Raw genomic sequence first — 13,445 nt, forward strand, 5'->3', positions numbered from 1 at the left:
TAGGCAAACTATAATGCAAACAATAAAAAACCTTCAATCAATTGTTTCTACGTTTTTAAATAAATTTATATTTTATGTGTATGTTTAAAGTTTATTAATCCTATGACAATTCACCTTAAGAGGATATTAGTTTAAAGAAAAGAAAATCTTCAAAACTTTTTTACATACATTCCATGCTTTTTACATATTCTTATAGTGAAATTTTGTTTTTTAACTAACTTTAATAGTAATATTATGTTTGATTCTGAAAAGATTGTTTTATTTTGTGTATTCCTTTTGTAGTGGTAAACTGAGAATTTTCCTAACAAATTTGATCGTTCACATCACTTTTTTTTAATTATAAAAAAATGAATTTTACCATGGGTAAATCACTGGAAAATCCATGTAAAAAAATATGAAATTAAAACAAATTGATTTGTAACCAGAAAAAAATCACATCCAATCAATCAGTTCTTCCAACTTGTTGAGTTACCTATATAAAACGCATCGCATTTTTTGCAACCCACAAGCAGTACTAGAAAGAGTCACAGTCATGCAGTTCCAAATTTTGGCCATTTTCGTCGTGACGCTCCTGGCAGCACTGACCAGTGCGGTTAGCCCGGTATGATTTGTTACCCGAAAAGGAGTTAAACTTTAAATTTGAAACACTTTGAACTATTTCAGGACAACATTTCCAAGAGAGATGCCCCAAAACGGATGGCATCAGGTAAATGAAATTAAAAACCATTTTCAATTGTTTAAAAAAACACATTTTTAACAATTTTACAGTTGAAAAACGAGAGGCTCCATTGGTGGGTTTTCCCCCGCATATAAGTAAGTGATAACAAATTTGATCAAATTAAATCTTCAAATTTTTATTTTAAATATATTTTTTTCGGTTTAATTGTCAACATTATCAGTGCAAGGTTAAGTAAGTATCTTTTAAAATATGTTGCTATCAATAAACGGTCCTTGAAACAAGATCACATTTTTTTCTATTTATATGATGACATAGCAACAACAAAAATTAACACAAAATTGATACTCAAACTTTTCGCAATAAAGTTATGCAACTTTTATCAACCACAAGACAGAACGAATCTCTTATCGAATTCAAGTCAAGCGAGAAAATCGATTAGATTTTCCAACTCGACACCCGGCCAATAAAAGTCCCTATAAAAGGTTCCAGTTCCAGTCGAATCAATTACAGTTCACCAAAATGAAGCCAACTCTTGCCGTAACAATCGTCGTCGCGCTCTCAGCATTCGCGCTGATGAGCATCTGTGAAGCAAGGACTTTGGTAAGAGAAAAAAAAACTCATTTTTTGGATTTTTTTTAATTCAAAAAAATTCTAGGAGAATGCAGGTCCAACCTTCGCCAAGCGAGCTGAAATTGTTCAAACATTGAAACTGAAGTCGGATGATGGAGCTCTCGGTCTTGGTCGAAAGGACATCAACTGTAAGTTTGTGTAAAATTGATTAATCTTAATTTCTGTTTTGGAAAAACTTTTTTTCATTCTTTTTTATCACAGGGCCTAAAATAATTGCCACGATTGGTAAGTGAATGAGATTTGTATTATGCATTTAAAAATTTTCACTCTTTTTCTTCTCTTGCCCTACAAACATTGCGGTTCAGTTGAAGCAATCCTTGGTTAGTATAACAAACTCGCACATCACCTTAAAAAAAAAACTACATGAAACATTAAAAATAACTTACAGGAAAAGCTAAGGAGCTCCAGAAAATAAAACAACAAAAGCCATCGCGAGTTCCAACGCGAAAGCCAAAGTCAAAGCCATTTAAAGGGGTCGTTCCTCTGCTTCCTCTAGATCAATTGGATCTCGACTAAGTGAGTAAAAATAATATCTTAAATGCTTAAAAATAGGCGAATAAGGGTGCAGTAAAACAATTGGTGAGAATAAATTTTGAATAATAAAAATATTACGAAATTCGAATATTTGTTTTTTTTTATTTAATTATAATATGACAATTTTTGAAAAAACTTTGAAAAATATTTGCAACGGCCTTATTACTTAAAAATTAAATTTTCATTGAAAAAGCTTATAATCAGCTAAAAAAAAATGTCTAAAGGTTGACAAAATTTCACACAACATTCACTATTTAACATTGAAAATCTGATCAATGCCTTCTAAGATATCATCGATTGAAAGTGATGGTCAGTTGGGTAGAACTTACACCCAAAACTGGTCAGCGCTAGTCCGAGAGAATAATGGCCCCGAGACGAGAGAATAGTGGTACCATTTACCGGACACAGAGAACACAGCTCAAGATGGACGATTGTTCTCTCTTCATTTGCAAAAAAAAAGTTCATCCGTCAAAACAAAAAAAAACCAAACGTGTCGACTACGGGAATCGAACAAAGACCTTTGACATACTAACCCAATGACTTAACTGTCTCGGCCACCACAGCTTGGTGACTGAGAAGTGGTCAGATGTCGATGTATGCGACACTTGTTGGAGATGTGTTGTATCAATTAACGAATGAACTTATTTTTTCATGGTGGTGTGAGTTGGTAGCATTATTCTCTCGATTTTGGCGCTGAGACCTCAAGAAATTTTGAAGGAACGATTTTCTCCACTCGGAATGTTGGGTGTAGAAAAAAAAAGCTTGGTAATTTTCATTCTTTGCCAAGTAATTTCAGCAACCGAAGGTCGGATCAACATTGTAGCAGCACATCCAATTTTTTTTTTCAAAGATGTTATCCATCTTTGGGACATTTAATAATTTAATCTGAAAATTACTATAACTCAAAAAAACGGTGCACTTTTTCAAAATGTTACAAACAAACTTTACGTTTTAGAATTCAGTTTTAAATCTAAAATTGTTTTTGTTTTTTTTTTTTAAAACTATAGCTTGGTCGAAAATAAAACTTCTGTGATACCCTTTAAAGTTGGCACCTTTTGTCTTCTAGAACAATTTTTTTAAACGAATGGAGTAAATTTAGTCAAAATCGAGTTTTTGTAATAAATAGATATTTAAAAAAGTAAAATTATTTTCTAATTATTTCTAGAATGTAACTATTTATTTTGCATACTCCCAATCATCACCTACAACTTTGCTCAAGACACCAAATCGATCAGAAAATCCCGAGACAGTGATTTTCGAATGTTTTCACACCACTTTTCTTTGGATAGCCCTCAAATTTGTATGGAGACTTGTATGAAGAAACCAATAAGGCGAAATAGATTATTTGGGCATTATGATGAAATGAATAATGTTTGATACAAAAATAATTATGGTTTGAAACTTGTTTTTTTTTGTATGTTTTTTTTTTATTTGAAAACATTCAACATTTAGTTTGTAATGGAAAATTGTATTTTTCTTAAACAATTATTTATATTCAAATCACACTTCCAATTCTTTTTCTTTCGTGGCACGTGCTCCAATACCATCCAGTTGATTTACCCATAATAGTCCACTGCGAAATATTAACAAAAGTTATGATAAAAACATTAAAATCCGAATGAAAATATTTAAACTCTTACTTGGAGGTCCAGCTCAGTTGCCGACAGTCTCCCGTTTGCCCAAGCCAAAACCATCTTACAAAAGAATTCATAAAAAATATTAAAATATTTAAATATTTAAAAAAATATTGCATTTCTTACATGGAGGTCCAGCTCGTTCGACGACAGCCTCCCGTTTGCCCATGCCAAAACCATCTAACAAAAATATATATAAATAAAATTATCAAAACTTCCCAATATTGAAGAATTAATTTCATTTCTTACATGGAGGTCCGCTTCGCTTATCGACAGCAGCTTCTAGACAAAATACAAAAAAAAAATATTAAGAGAAAATAAAACCTCCCAAATATAAGCGAGAAAAAATCACCTTGTAGACCCATTACAGCGTCCCGTTTGTTAAAAACTGTATTGTTGGAAGAAAGCACAAAATTTTAAAAAAAAAAGAAAGTTTAATCATAGACAAATATACATCTTACACGGTGGTGAAGTTGGAGGACGAAGCGCCACCGTCAGTGCTGCCAGCAGCACAACGCCCAAAAATGTCACAATGCTGAACTTCATTTTGCCAATTGATGGTGAAGGTTGAAGGTTGTTAAGTTTTATAGGAGAAATTTGCATTGGAAGTTGGCGTTGATTTTGTTTACGCTTCGATGGATTTTAAATTCAAATCAGTTGAGCATACTGATTTATTTCGGTAGTTATTGAAATTAATCGTAAAAAATCTGGAAAATCGATCTGTACCAGAAAAAAAAAATAGAAGCATTTAAAATTACCATTCCCAGAAAGAAGCCAAAATTTCTGCTATAAAAACGCCATAATCTACTTCAAACTTTATCAACACAGTTGACAACATGAAATTCATCATCGCAACATTCCTGGCTATCGCCCTGCTGGCAGCGCTGACCAGTGCCAACGAGGAGGTAAAAAACTCAACTTCAGATTTTATTTAATATTAACAAAAAAAAAAGAAATCCTAATAAATATTTACGGTGCAAAATAGTAAAAAAGCAAAAAAAATGTTAAAAACTAAAGTGTTTTTGGATTTTAAAAGTTAAAAGGTAGATCACAATGCAACTACTTTCTTTTCAGCTCTTTTAAAAACTTTTTTCAGTAAACTCACCTAGTAAGTAGCATTGTATTTTTACAAAAAAAAATACTACTGATTTTTAATTTCTTCTAGAGATTTCTCCTGTCCTTTAACAACCACATCAAGGACAAAGAAAGGCGGCAATCATTTGGGGTTCGCAATATTACTTCTTCTACAACTGTGTTAAATATCAAATCAAAATTTGATATAATAAAAAAGAACCTTACGAATCCAAACGGAAATTTCAATTTATTGAAAATTAATCACTTTTTTTTGAGAATTTTTGAAACTTTTTAAGAATTTTTGAAAAAAAAGAAATAATAGAAGGGGTTCAAATAAAACCAATTGTTTCTCTAATAAACAAATTCATAGGAATCACAATTGCAAGTCTTCTTCTTGGATGCTGTTTTCAAGTTCAACTAAACTAGATCATAGGAATTTTTTTTAAATTTCGTTAATTACCTATTTTGAGATGTTTAATTTTTGTATCATTTTTTTATAAAAGAAGATAGGCGTTTGGAAATAGCTAAAAAAAAATCCGTGTAAAATCGCATGCAAAACCATGCGCATCACCTTTGTGGGAAAAAAGCACGTAATATTGTATGAGAAAACGTGTGCACAAAAAGTATGTACGCAAGAAAAAAAAAAAGAAAAAGGATTTTGCACACTCCAAAAACAACATCTCTCTAGTGAGAGTAATCTTCAGATTACCAAGTCCGCGCCCCAACCCTCTCGGCTATCTCGCAGCTGTGAAATTGTCTGGATCAACACCGATTTAGCTGTATGTATACAGCTACACCGTGTTACAGTAAATCGACGTCGTCGTGCTATCTTGTCGCACCCGCCATTTTGACGTTCCGAGAAAAACGCGTTTTAATGTTTGACCTTGAATATTCAAAAACGAGAGCACGCAATGTAAACAATAACAAACACTCACCATTCTGTGCATTGTCCCAAAGTTTGGTTGAAGTTGGTTGCTGGAGTCCCGAGTTATAATTACAAATGTTTACGGTAGTCTAGCTTGTACGTGCGACAAACGCATCCTGACTTTCCTGGCCTGAAATCCCTTTGGCCTTTTGTCGCACTTACATCAATTTTCATGGAGTGACAAGATAGCACGACAAGATTGAAACTACTTTCATAAGTAAAGTGACAAAAATGCACGGAGTTTTTTCGGTTTTTGTTGAATATCTCAGGATTGAAATCGAATTTTGGGGATCTGTGAAGGTCAAAAGGTGAGGCATTGTGAGCTGCACAAAATGGCGTTCTTAACTCAATTTGGCCCAAAATGCACGTACGACAAGTTAGCACGATGGCGACGAAATGCTGTATACGACGTAGGAGAAACCTATCGCTACATTGGCGTTGAACCAACCGTTATTAAGACTGTGAGATAGCCGAGATGGTTGGGGCGCGGACTTGGTAATCTGGAGATTACTCTCACTATGTTGTTGTTTTTGGAGTGTGCGAAATCTTTTTTTTTTTTTTTCTTGCGTACATACTTTTTGTGCACACGTTTTCTCATACAATATTACATGCTTTTTCTCACAAAGGTGATGTGCATGCTTTTGCATGCGATTTTACCATCGGATTTTTTGCTGTGATAGTTTACGTAACATGCTGCAGGAAGGAGTTGTTTTTCAAAGGCGCTTTAATCTTGTTAACAAATGCGATTTTTTTCGTAAATTCATTGATATCTGTTTCGATGTAGGGGAGATGGGGGTAAGACAGCCACCTCAAGGGAGAAGTATAGGAGTCCATTATAGAAATGACATAAATTGGTTGGTCTAAAAACCAATTTTCAATACTTTTCAGCAATTAAAAAAAATTGAAGTCGCATATATATGAAATACGCGGGGTAAAACGGCCACCCATGTGGGGTAAGACGGTCAGTGCTATAAGTTAACTTAATAACTTTGCTAAATCCACCCAAATACCTACATGGTTGGTTGAACAGACATCTCTGAACATCATAACTATTTTGGTTGAAAAAATCAAGTTTCAAATGTGAAGAAAAATGCTGTTTAAAAAATTTCATATTTTGGCTCAGTGAATTTCATATTATTGCGACAACATTTAATGTAAAACTGTGAATTTTTACTACAAAACAAACACAATTTGATGCAAAATAATTAGTTTGTGTGTTTCGATCAGAATAAGTAAATCAAAATTATGTAAACAATATTAAATTAGCGATTTTTATGAATAGTTTGATAGGATTTCATACTATTCAATGAGTTTTGCTATATCACAGTAAAGAATGTTGTCGAAACGGTAGTTTACAGCATTTTGATTAAAAATGAATAGTTCTATTGAAAATGCTTTACCTTATCTACAGATAGGTCCTAATAGTAAAAAAAAAACCGTCAAAAATATAACCTATATCAAATAAAATTTAAAACTACGGGTGGTCGTCTTACCCCCGGAGGAGGTGGCCGTCTTGCCCCCAAATAAATTATTTTTTTAAACATTTTTTGCAAAAAGCCCATTGCATTTATTTAAACTTTTCCGAGGGACCTAATCTAGGGAAAACTTCAATTTAACATGTAAAAATATTTGAAGACAGGAAAACATAATGTTATCTAACACAAATGCCTAAGCTTTAATTCATGAAAATTACATTTATTTTCAAGTTCAAAAATTATTTGTTTATTTTGAGCTATTTTGTCCTATTTCAAACAATAGGATTGGCAAAGGTGACTCCCTATGCATTGTTTAGCATGAGGAACAGTATTGCTAAACATTTTAGTTATATTCATTAGTATACTTATTAAAACAGTGGGGTGGCCGTCTTACCCCGCCTGGCCGTCTTACCCCCAGCTCCCCTAAAAGGAATTAAGTGATACATTTTGCTTAACTTTTTGAAAATTTCTTTTTTTTATTTGAAAGAGTGCGCTGTCCATGGGGACGCGCAGTCTCGTTTTTTGCATGCTCATTTTCGTTTCTTTTGTGTCGCTGTTTATGTGCTTGGGTGAGTGGTTATTATCAATAGGTGGAGGGATTTTATTAACCCTCTACACCCCCTTTAGACGGGTTTCGATTTAAAAATTCGCCAAAAATCCATTTTTCAACTAATTTTTTATCTTTAAAAAGCATTGGAAAGAAGAACTCTTTTAATTTGAAAAAAAAATTATGCAGTAGAGGGTTAAACGATCATTGTATTGCAGTATTATATTTAACTGATTATATAACAACACTATATTTTACACTAAACACATCTTACAAAACACATAAAAAAACTGTAAACTGGAGCGTTTGGTACGGTATGTCCACGCATCCTTACTCCCCTGTAGATTCTGTGAAATGTAATCCGTTCTCAGAATTCTCTCTGCGATAAACACGACGCAGTAGGGCTGGCCTCTCTATTTTTTGCAACACATTTTCGGGTGTTGTCGGATGTACTGAAATTATTAATATTGACAAGAAAAGTGCTTGGGGTGTAATATAATCACAAAACATTCCAGCATGCAGATTAGATTAGACATTTTTTTTTATTAATTCCAACATTTAGATAATATTTGAACATTGTAATTTTAAAATAAACAATAATTTATATAATTCAAATCAAACTTCCAACTTTTTTTCTTTCGTGGCATCGTTCGCCCATGCCAAAATCATCTAACCAAAAAAAAAATCGCAAAAGATATTAAAATATTGACATAAATTTCATTTCTTAAATGTAGGTCCGTTTCGTTCGACGAAAGTCTCCCGTTTTCCCAAGCCAAAGCCATCTAACAAAGGAATTTATGGAAATTTCAAAATATTGAAGATTGAACTAAATTTCTTACATGGTGGTCCAGCTCGTTTAACGACAGCCTCCCGTTTACCCCGGCCAAAATCTTCTAAAAAGCATTAATAATAACTTTAAAATTCTAAAGCATTAATTGGTAACAGCAACTTTTGACAAACAAAAAATTAACGTCTTAAATTTGATTAAAAAAGAAGCTCACCATCTAGATCTGGAAATGCCTCCCGTTTGCCCATGCCAAAAACATCCAACAAAAAAAAAATATATGAAAATTTCAAAACCCTGAAAATTTAATTGCTTTTCTTACATGGAGGTCCATTTCGTTTGACGATAGCGGCTTCTAAATAGTAAAAACACAAAAATAAAAATAAAAATATTTAGAAAAAAAAACCTTCCCAACTCAAAGCAAGGAAAAATTACCATTTGGCACCATCACGGCTTCCCGTTTGCCAAAATCTGAATAGTTTGAAGAAAGCAGGTTTTTTTTAAAGTTTACAAAATTCAAAAACATGTCAAGGCCTTACGCGGTGGTGAACCAACAATTGCCTCCGTCAGTGCTGCCAGCAGCACAACACCCAAAAATGTCACAATGCCGAACTTCATTTTGCCAACTGATGGTGAAGTTGGTTAAGCTTGTTAAGTTTTATAGGAGAAATTCGTTGAAAGCTGGTGTTGAATGTTACGTTTTTCACGCTTTAGTGAATTTAAAATTCAAATCGACTTATCAGCGAAGCGCACTGAATTGTTTCGGTAGTTATTTACAGCTGAATCCGTCGAAAATTCTGGAAAATCGATCTGAGCCATAAAAAAAAACTGAGAAGCGTTAAAAATTAACCTTTTTCAGAATCAAGATTTCTGCTATAAAAACGCATCAACGCAGCTCATACTTTACCAACACAGTTGACAACATGAAGTTCATCATCGCAACATTCCTGGCTATCGCGCTGCTGGCAGCACTGACCAGTGCCAACGAGGAGGTAAAATGAAACTTTAATTTAGATTTTATTTAATAAACAACCATGAAATCCTAATAAAACTTAACGATAAGCTACAAAAAACAGCGTTTTTGGATTTAAAAAAAATTAAGGGCAAATAGCTATGTAACTACGGTTACAAATAATTAGGTACATTTTGTTTCCAGCTCTTAAATTTTTTTTCAGTAAATTCTACTAGTAAGTATGTATAATAGGGTGTTTCAGCCAAACAAAAAAGTTCTCAGAATCAGGCAAACCGAGGTTCTCCTAGTAGAGGATACCCATAGGGACTCTCATGCCAAATATCAGCCCATTTGGTTGAGAATTGGCCTGTCCCCAGCGGTTCAAAGTTTACATGGAAATTACTATGGGATTTTTGTGCTTTTCGTTCAATCGTTCCTGCAGGTCTGGGGACAACATGGATTCACTCGGAATAAAGACAGGTGTGTAGGGGATGGTCCAATGAACACATTCCAAAAGGAATTAGGCTTGTCCATTCTGTCCCCAAGGTGCGCATTGGATCGACGCCCGGTGTCTCCAGAATCATCGATTCAGCCTTCAAATGTACGCATTGTCCTTAGTATGCTATGACGGCTAGGAGAAAATTACGACGCCCCATGTCAGACGGTGAACACGTGGCAGAGCATCTACTCAAGTTTTGGCTCAGAAACATTCTTTAAAGTACTAAAATTATAATTATTATTGTTCCTGGAAGAATTTCAACTGTTCTAAATAACGTAAAATGATGATTTTGTGTTAATAATGCAATCGATGCCTCTCCACGTGTTCACTGTCTCATATGGGGAGGCGTGGTTTTCACCTAGCCGTCATAGCATACTAAGGAAATGCGATGCTTTTGAAGGATGAATCGTTGGTTTTGGAGACACCGGACGTCGATCCAATGCGCACCTTGGGGACAGAATGGACAAGCCTAATTCCTTCTGGAATGTGTTCATTGGACCGTCCCCTACAAACCTGTCTTTATTCCGAGTGAATCCATGTTGTCCCCAGACCTGTAGGAACGATTGAACGAAAAGCACAAAAATCCCATAGTAATTTCCATGTAAACTTTAAACCGCTGGGGACAGGCCAATTCTCAACCAAATAGGCTGATATTTGGCATGAGAGTCCCTATGGGTATCCTCTACTAGGGGAACCTCGGTTTTCCTGATTCTGAGAACTTTTGGTTTTGGATGAAACACCCTAATGTATAACAAAAAAAAAATCTACTAATATTTGCTTCCAGTTTTTCAGAGGAATATTTCAAATGACTTTTATAATCAAATTTTAGAAGACTCGTGCACTTTAGGATCCGTTGTTTTCTCAAACTGAACACCGCGTAAAACTACAAATAAAAAAGTTTCATATTAAAACAAAACCCTTGGATTTTTTTTCTCAATGTCTAACAAGAATCCGAAGGCATATCCAACAAATCACGCTCGTTTAGCTTGGTGCTACCCTGTAAAAATCAAAAAAGCTTTAAATTTTATTCAAGTCCAAGCATTAAAGATCAAGCTTAAAAAAAATTACAGCATTTTTAAGGTAAATTTACACACTTTTTTCTGTCATAAAAGATGTACCAATTCCCAGTTGTAATACTACCATGATGTTCGCGCGTGTAATATTACACAGCAAAAAAATGTGTAAATTTGGAAGGTGTAAAATTTACAGGTCGAATTTTACCTGTTTAATGATGTAATATTACCTCAATTCAGACTGAAAAATAGAGATTACAAAAAAAGGTGGTAAACTTGCAGATTTTTAGAGGTAAAATGACACATTTTTCTGTGACAAAAAAGTTGAACCCATTATCAGATGTAATAAAACCATGATTTTTTTTACTGTGTAGTGTTCCATCTGCAAAAACGATGTGATTGTCTGTTTTTTACTGTGTGAAAAAAAATTGGAGCTTCACACTGAAACTGATTGCGGATTGTGATATTTCGTCCACATTTTATACTTTTAGATTATTTGAGGACACGCAACAGGTCAAAACGCAAGAATCACACAAAAAAATGGAAATTGATTTCTTCAAGAGAATTAGATTTCTTTTTCTAGCAACATTATTTTAACAAAATTCAAAATAAAAATTTGAACAAAACTAGCTGGTTTTATTCAATACTTATCCGTTGTTGTTGATCATCTTTGTTCCTTGGCAAAAATCATTACCTGAAAAAAATGAAAATGAAATGTTGAATTGAGCAATGGATTTTAGTTTTTATTTTTTTTATTGTTTTATTTATATGAACTATAAGAAAGACTTAAAACACTAAATAATTTCTTATTATTAAGCTCATACACAGTAAAAAAATGTGTAGATTTGAAAGGTATATAATTGCAAGGTTAAATATTACGTCTTCAATGATGTAATATTACTTCAATTTAGACACAAAAAATGTACTCATTCCAAGATGTAATATTACACGACATTTTTACAGTGTAACTGAAACAAGCCACAAACTGTATCAAACCGCCTGTGGCTAATCAAATGATTACGCCAATACAAACCTTGTGGGTGTTAAAATTACTATAAAATCCCTCATCAAAACTGCACAGCACAGCAAGTTCCACAATTATGAAGTTCACACTTGCGATATTCGTTTTCGCTGCTCTCGCAGTTGTTTGCGCTCAAGGAGGGCCAACTCGGGGTAAGTTTTTACAGCACGGAAAAATATGAAACTAAAAAAAAACATATTAAAATTTTCAGATTCGGGAAACCGTGACGCCTCCGTCGATCATGACCGTAAGTCACTTACTAAACTAAACTAAACTTTTACCTTGAGATGCAAATGTGAAAAAACATGCAAATTATCGTTTTGTTTGAATGAATTCAGATAAACAAGAACGTCAATGCTACGCGATTAAACATTCGAATCCGAACAAGGGCGTCTGTATAGAAACATTTTTCCAAGCTCAAATTATCACAACTTTTTTTTACTTGAATTTATAAACAAGGACGTCTAGGCAGTGAAACACAAAAAAAAAGATTCAAACAAGGGCGTCTATGTACAGCTACTTTCAAAATTCATAAAAACACAAGACCGTCCAACTAACAGAATATGTTCTAATGAATGTTCTAAATTTGCAGGGTGGGAAAAACGAAGTGAAAACCACCAAGGTAAAAAGTAAATTTAAGTTTATTCGTGTGTTTATTTTTCAATAATATTTTTTTTAGACTGGGGTGACCTGCATACTGGTAAGGGACTTTGAAACATTTTTTTCAAATAAGCTACAAATATCTACTAAATGTGTTTCGATACAAATACAGGTTGGGGAAAACGAGCTGCTATGAGCGAAGAACCGAAAGGTGATTTACTGCAAAAAATGAAGATTTATTTTTTAACACTAACAAATTTATCTAAATTTGACAGATTTGGACAAACGTGACGTCGCTGCAGACCCTGACCGTAAGTAGCGAAGGCACCAACATTTTAAGATTTTTTATCAATTTATAATTTTGCAGGTTGGGGAAACGCAGTGATTTAAGAGGTGAATATAAAAGTACGACAAGAAAGAGATAAAAGCATTTTGCAGAATTTTTTTTTTAATGACAGGTGAGACACACGTGACGACATTAAAGAATAAGAACGTACGTGTAAAAAAAAAACAAATAATGACAACTCTTGAAAATCTTACAAAAATAAGAAGGATAGAGTTCAGATTACGGATTTAACAGAAAATAGATGTCAAATTACATCTAAAAATTAAATAAATTTAATAATTATACATATTTTTCACATGATCTAACCAGCAAACGACAAACTGACAAACAATTTGTGAATTGAAAAAAAAACTTAACCTGAAACCTTAATGAAATCGAAGTAAATTAAATACAAACAAGGGCGTCTATGTTGGAAATTGCTTATTGATTGGTAATTTGTGATAAACAAAGCAATCGTGCAAACATTGTATTGCTAATAAACTGAAATGTTTTTTCTTAAAAACTAAAATTGAATGATTATGTAAAAGTTTTACTGCTTACACTTACATAGCTTTAACATCAATCAGAACGTAAAAGTGTGAAGCTTGATTTATTTTCAATAGCAATTTAAACTAATAAGATTTTTACACTTGAAATTTCTCAAACATACGTGTTTTGAAAGAACATTAACATCTGAAATCTTAGTCTTTTTGTTACGAATCGTCTTGAAGGTCCTCCCAAATCTCAAGTGCA

General features: G+C 33.4%; 2 protein-coding genes and 1 long non-coding RNA gene across 3 annotated transcripts in view; 2 read left to right on the plus strand and 1 right to left on the minus strand.

Annotated features, from left to right (window-relative positions):
• The window catches only part of LOC120429961 (partitioning defective 3 homolog), a 147,270-nt gene that overhangs the window by 57,807 nt on the left and 76,018 nt on the right, over window positions 1-13,445 (minus strand). The gene's annotated exons all lie outside the window — the stretch shown is intronic.
• LOC120429970 (uncharacterized) lies at window positions 1,139-1,931 on the plus strand. The gene is made up of 5 exons (XM_039595067.2): window positions 1,139-1,279; window positions 1,335-1,437; window positions 1,511-1,534; window positions 1,615-1,629; window positions 1,698-1,931. Exons 1-5 carry the CDS (start codon window positions 1,199-1,201, stop codon window positions 1,823-1,825), a joined length of 351 nt encoding a protein of 116 aa, XP_039451001.1. The 5' UTR covers window positions 1,139-1,198; the 3' UTR covers window positions 1,826-1,931.
• LOC120429958 (uncharacterized) lies at window positions 4,215-4,928 on the plus strand. The gene is made up of 3 exons (XR_005607513.2): window positions 4,215-4,382; window positions 4,552-4,585; window positions 4,643-4,928. It is a non-coding gene; the product is annotated as an uncharacterized LOC120429958 (long non-coding RNA).

Source organism: Culex pipiens, chromosome 1, assembly GCF_016801865.2.
Source record: "Culex pipiens pallens isolate TS chromosome 1, TS_CPP_V2, whole genome shotgun sequence".
Lineage (NCBI taxonomy): Eukaryota > Metazoa > Arthropoda > Insecta > Diptera > Culicidae > Culex > Culex pipiens.

What these genes read in the sequence shown, in the direction of transcription:
- LOC120429970 (XM_039595067.2), top strand. Translation starts at nt 1,199, where the DNA reads ATGAAGCCAACTCTTGCCGTAACAATCGTCGTCGCGCTCTCAGCATTC. An exon ending in TCTGTGAAGCAAGGACTTTG is followed by an intron (nt 1,280 to 1,334) that starts GTAAGAGAAAAA and finishes AAAAAATTCTAG; the next exon opens with GAGAATGCAGGTCCAACCTT. An exon ending in TGGTCGAAAGGACATCAACT is followed by an intron (nt 1,438 to 1,510) that starts GTAAGTTTGTGT and finishes TTTTTATCACAG; the next exon opens with GGCCTAAAATAATTGCCACG.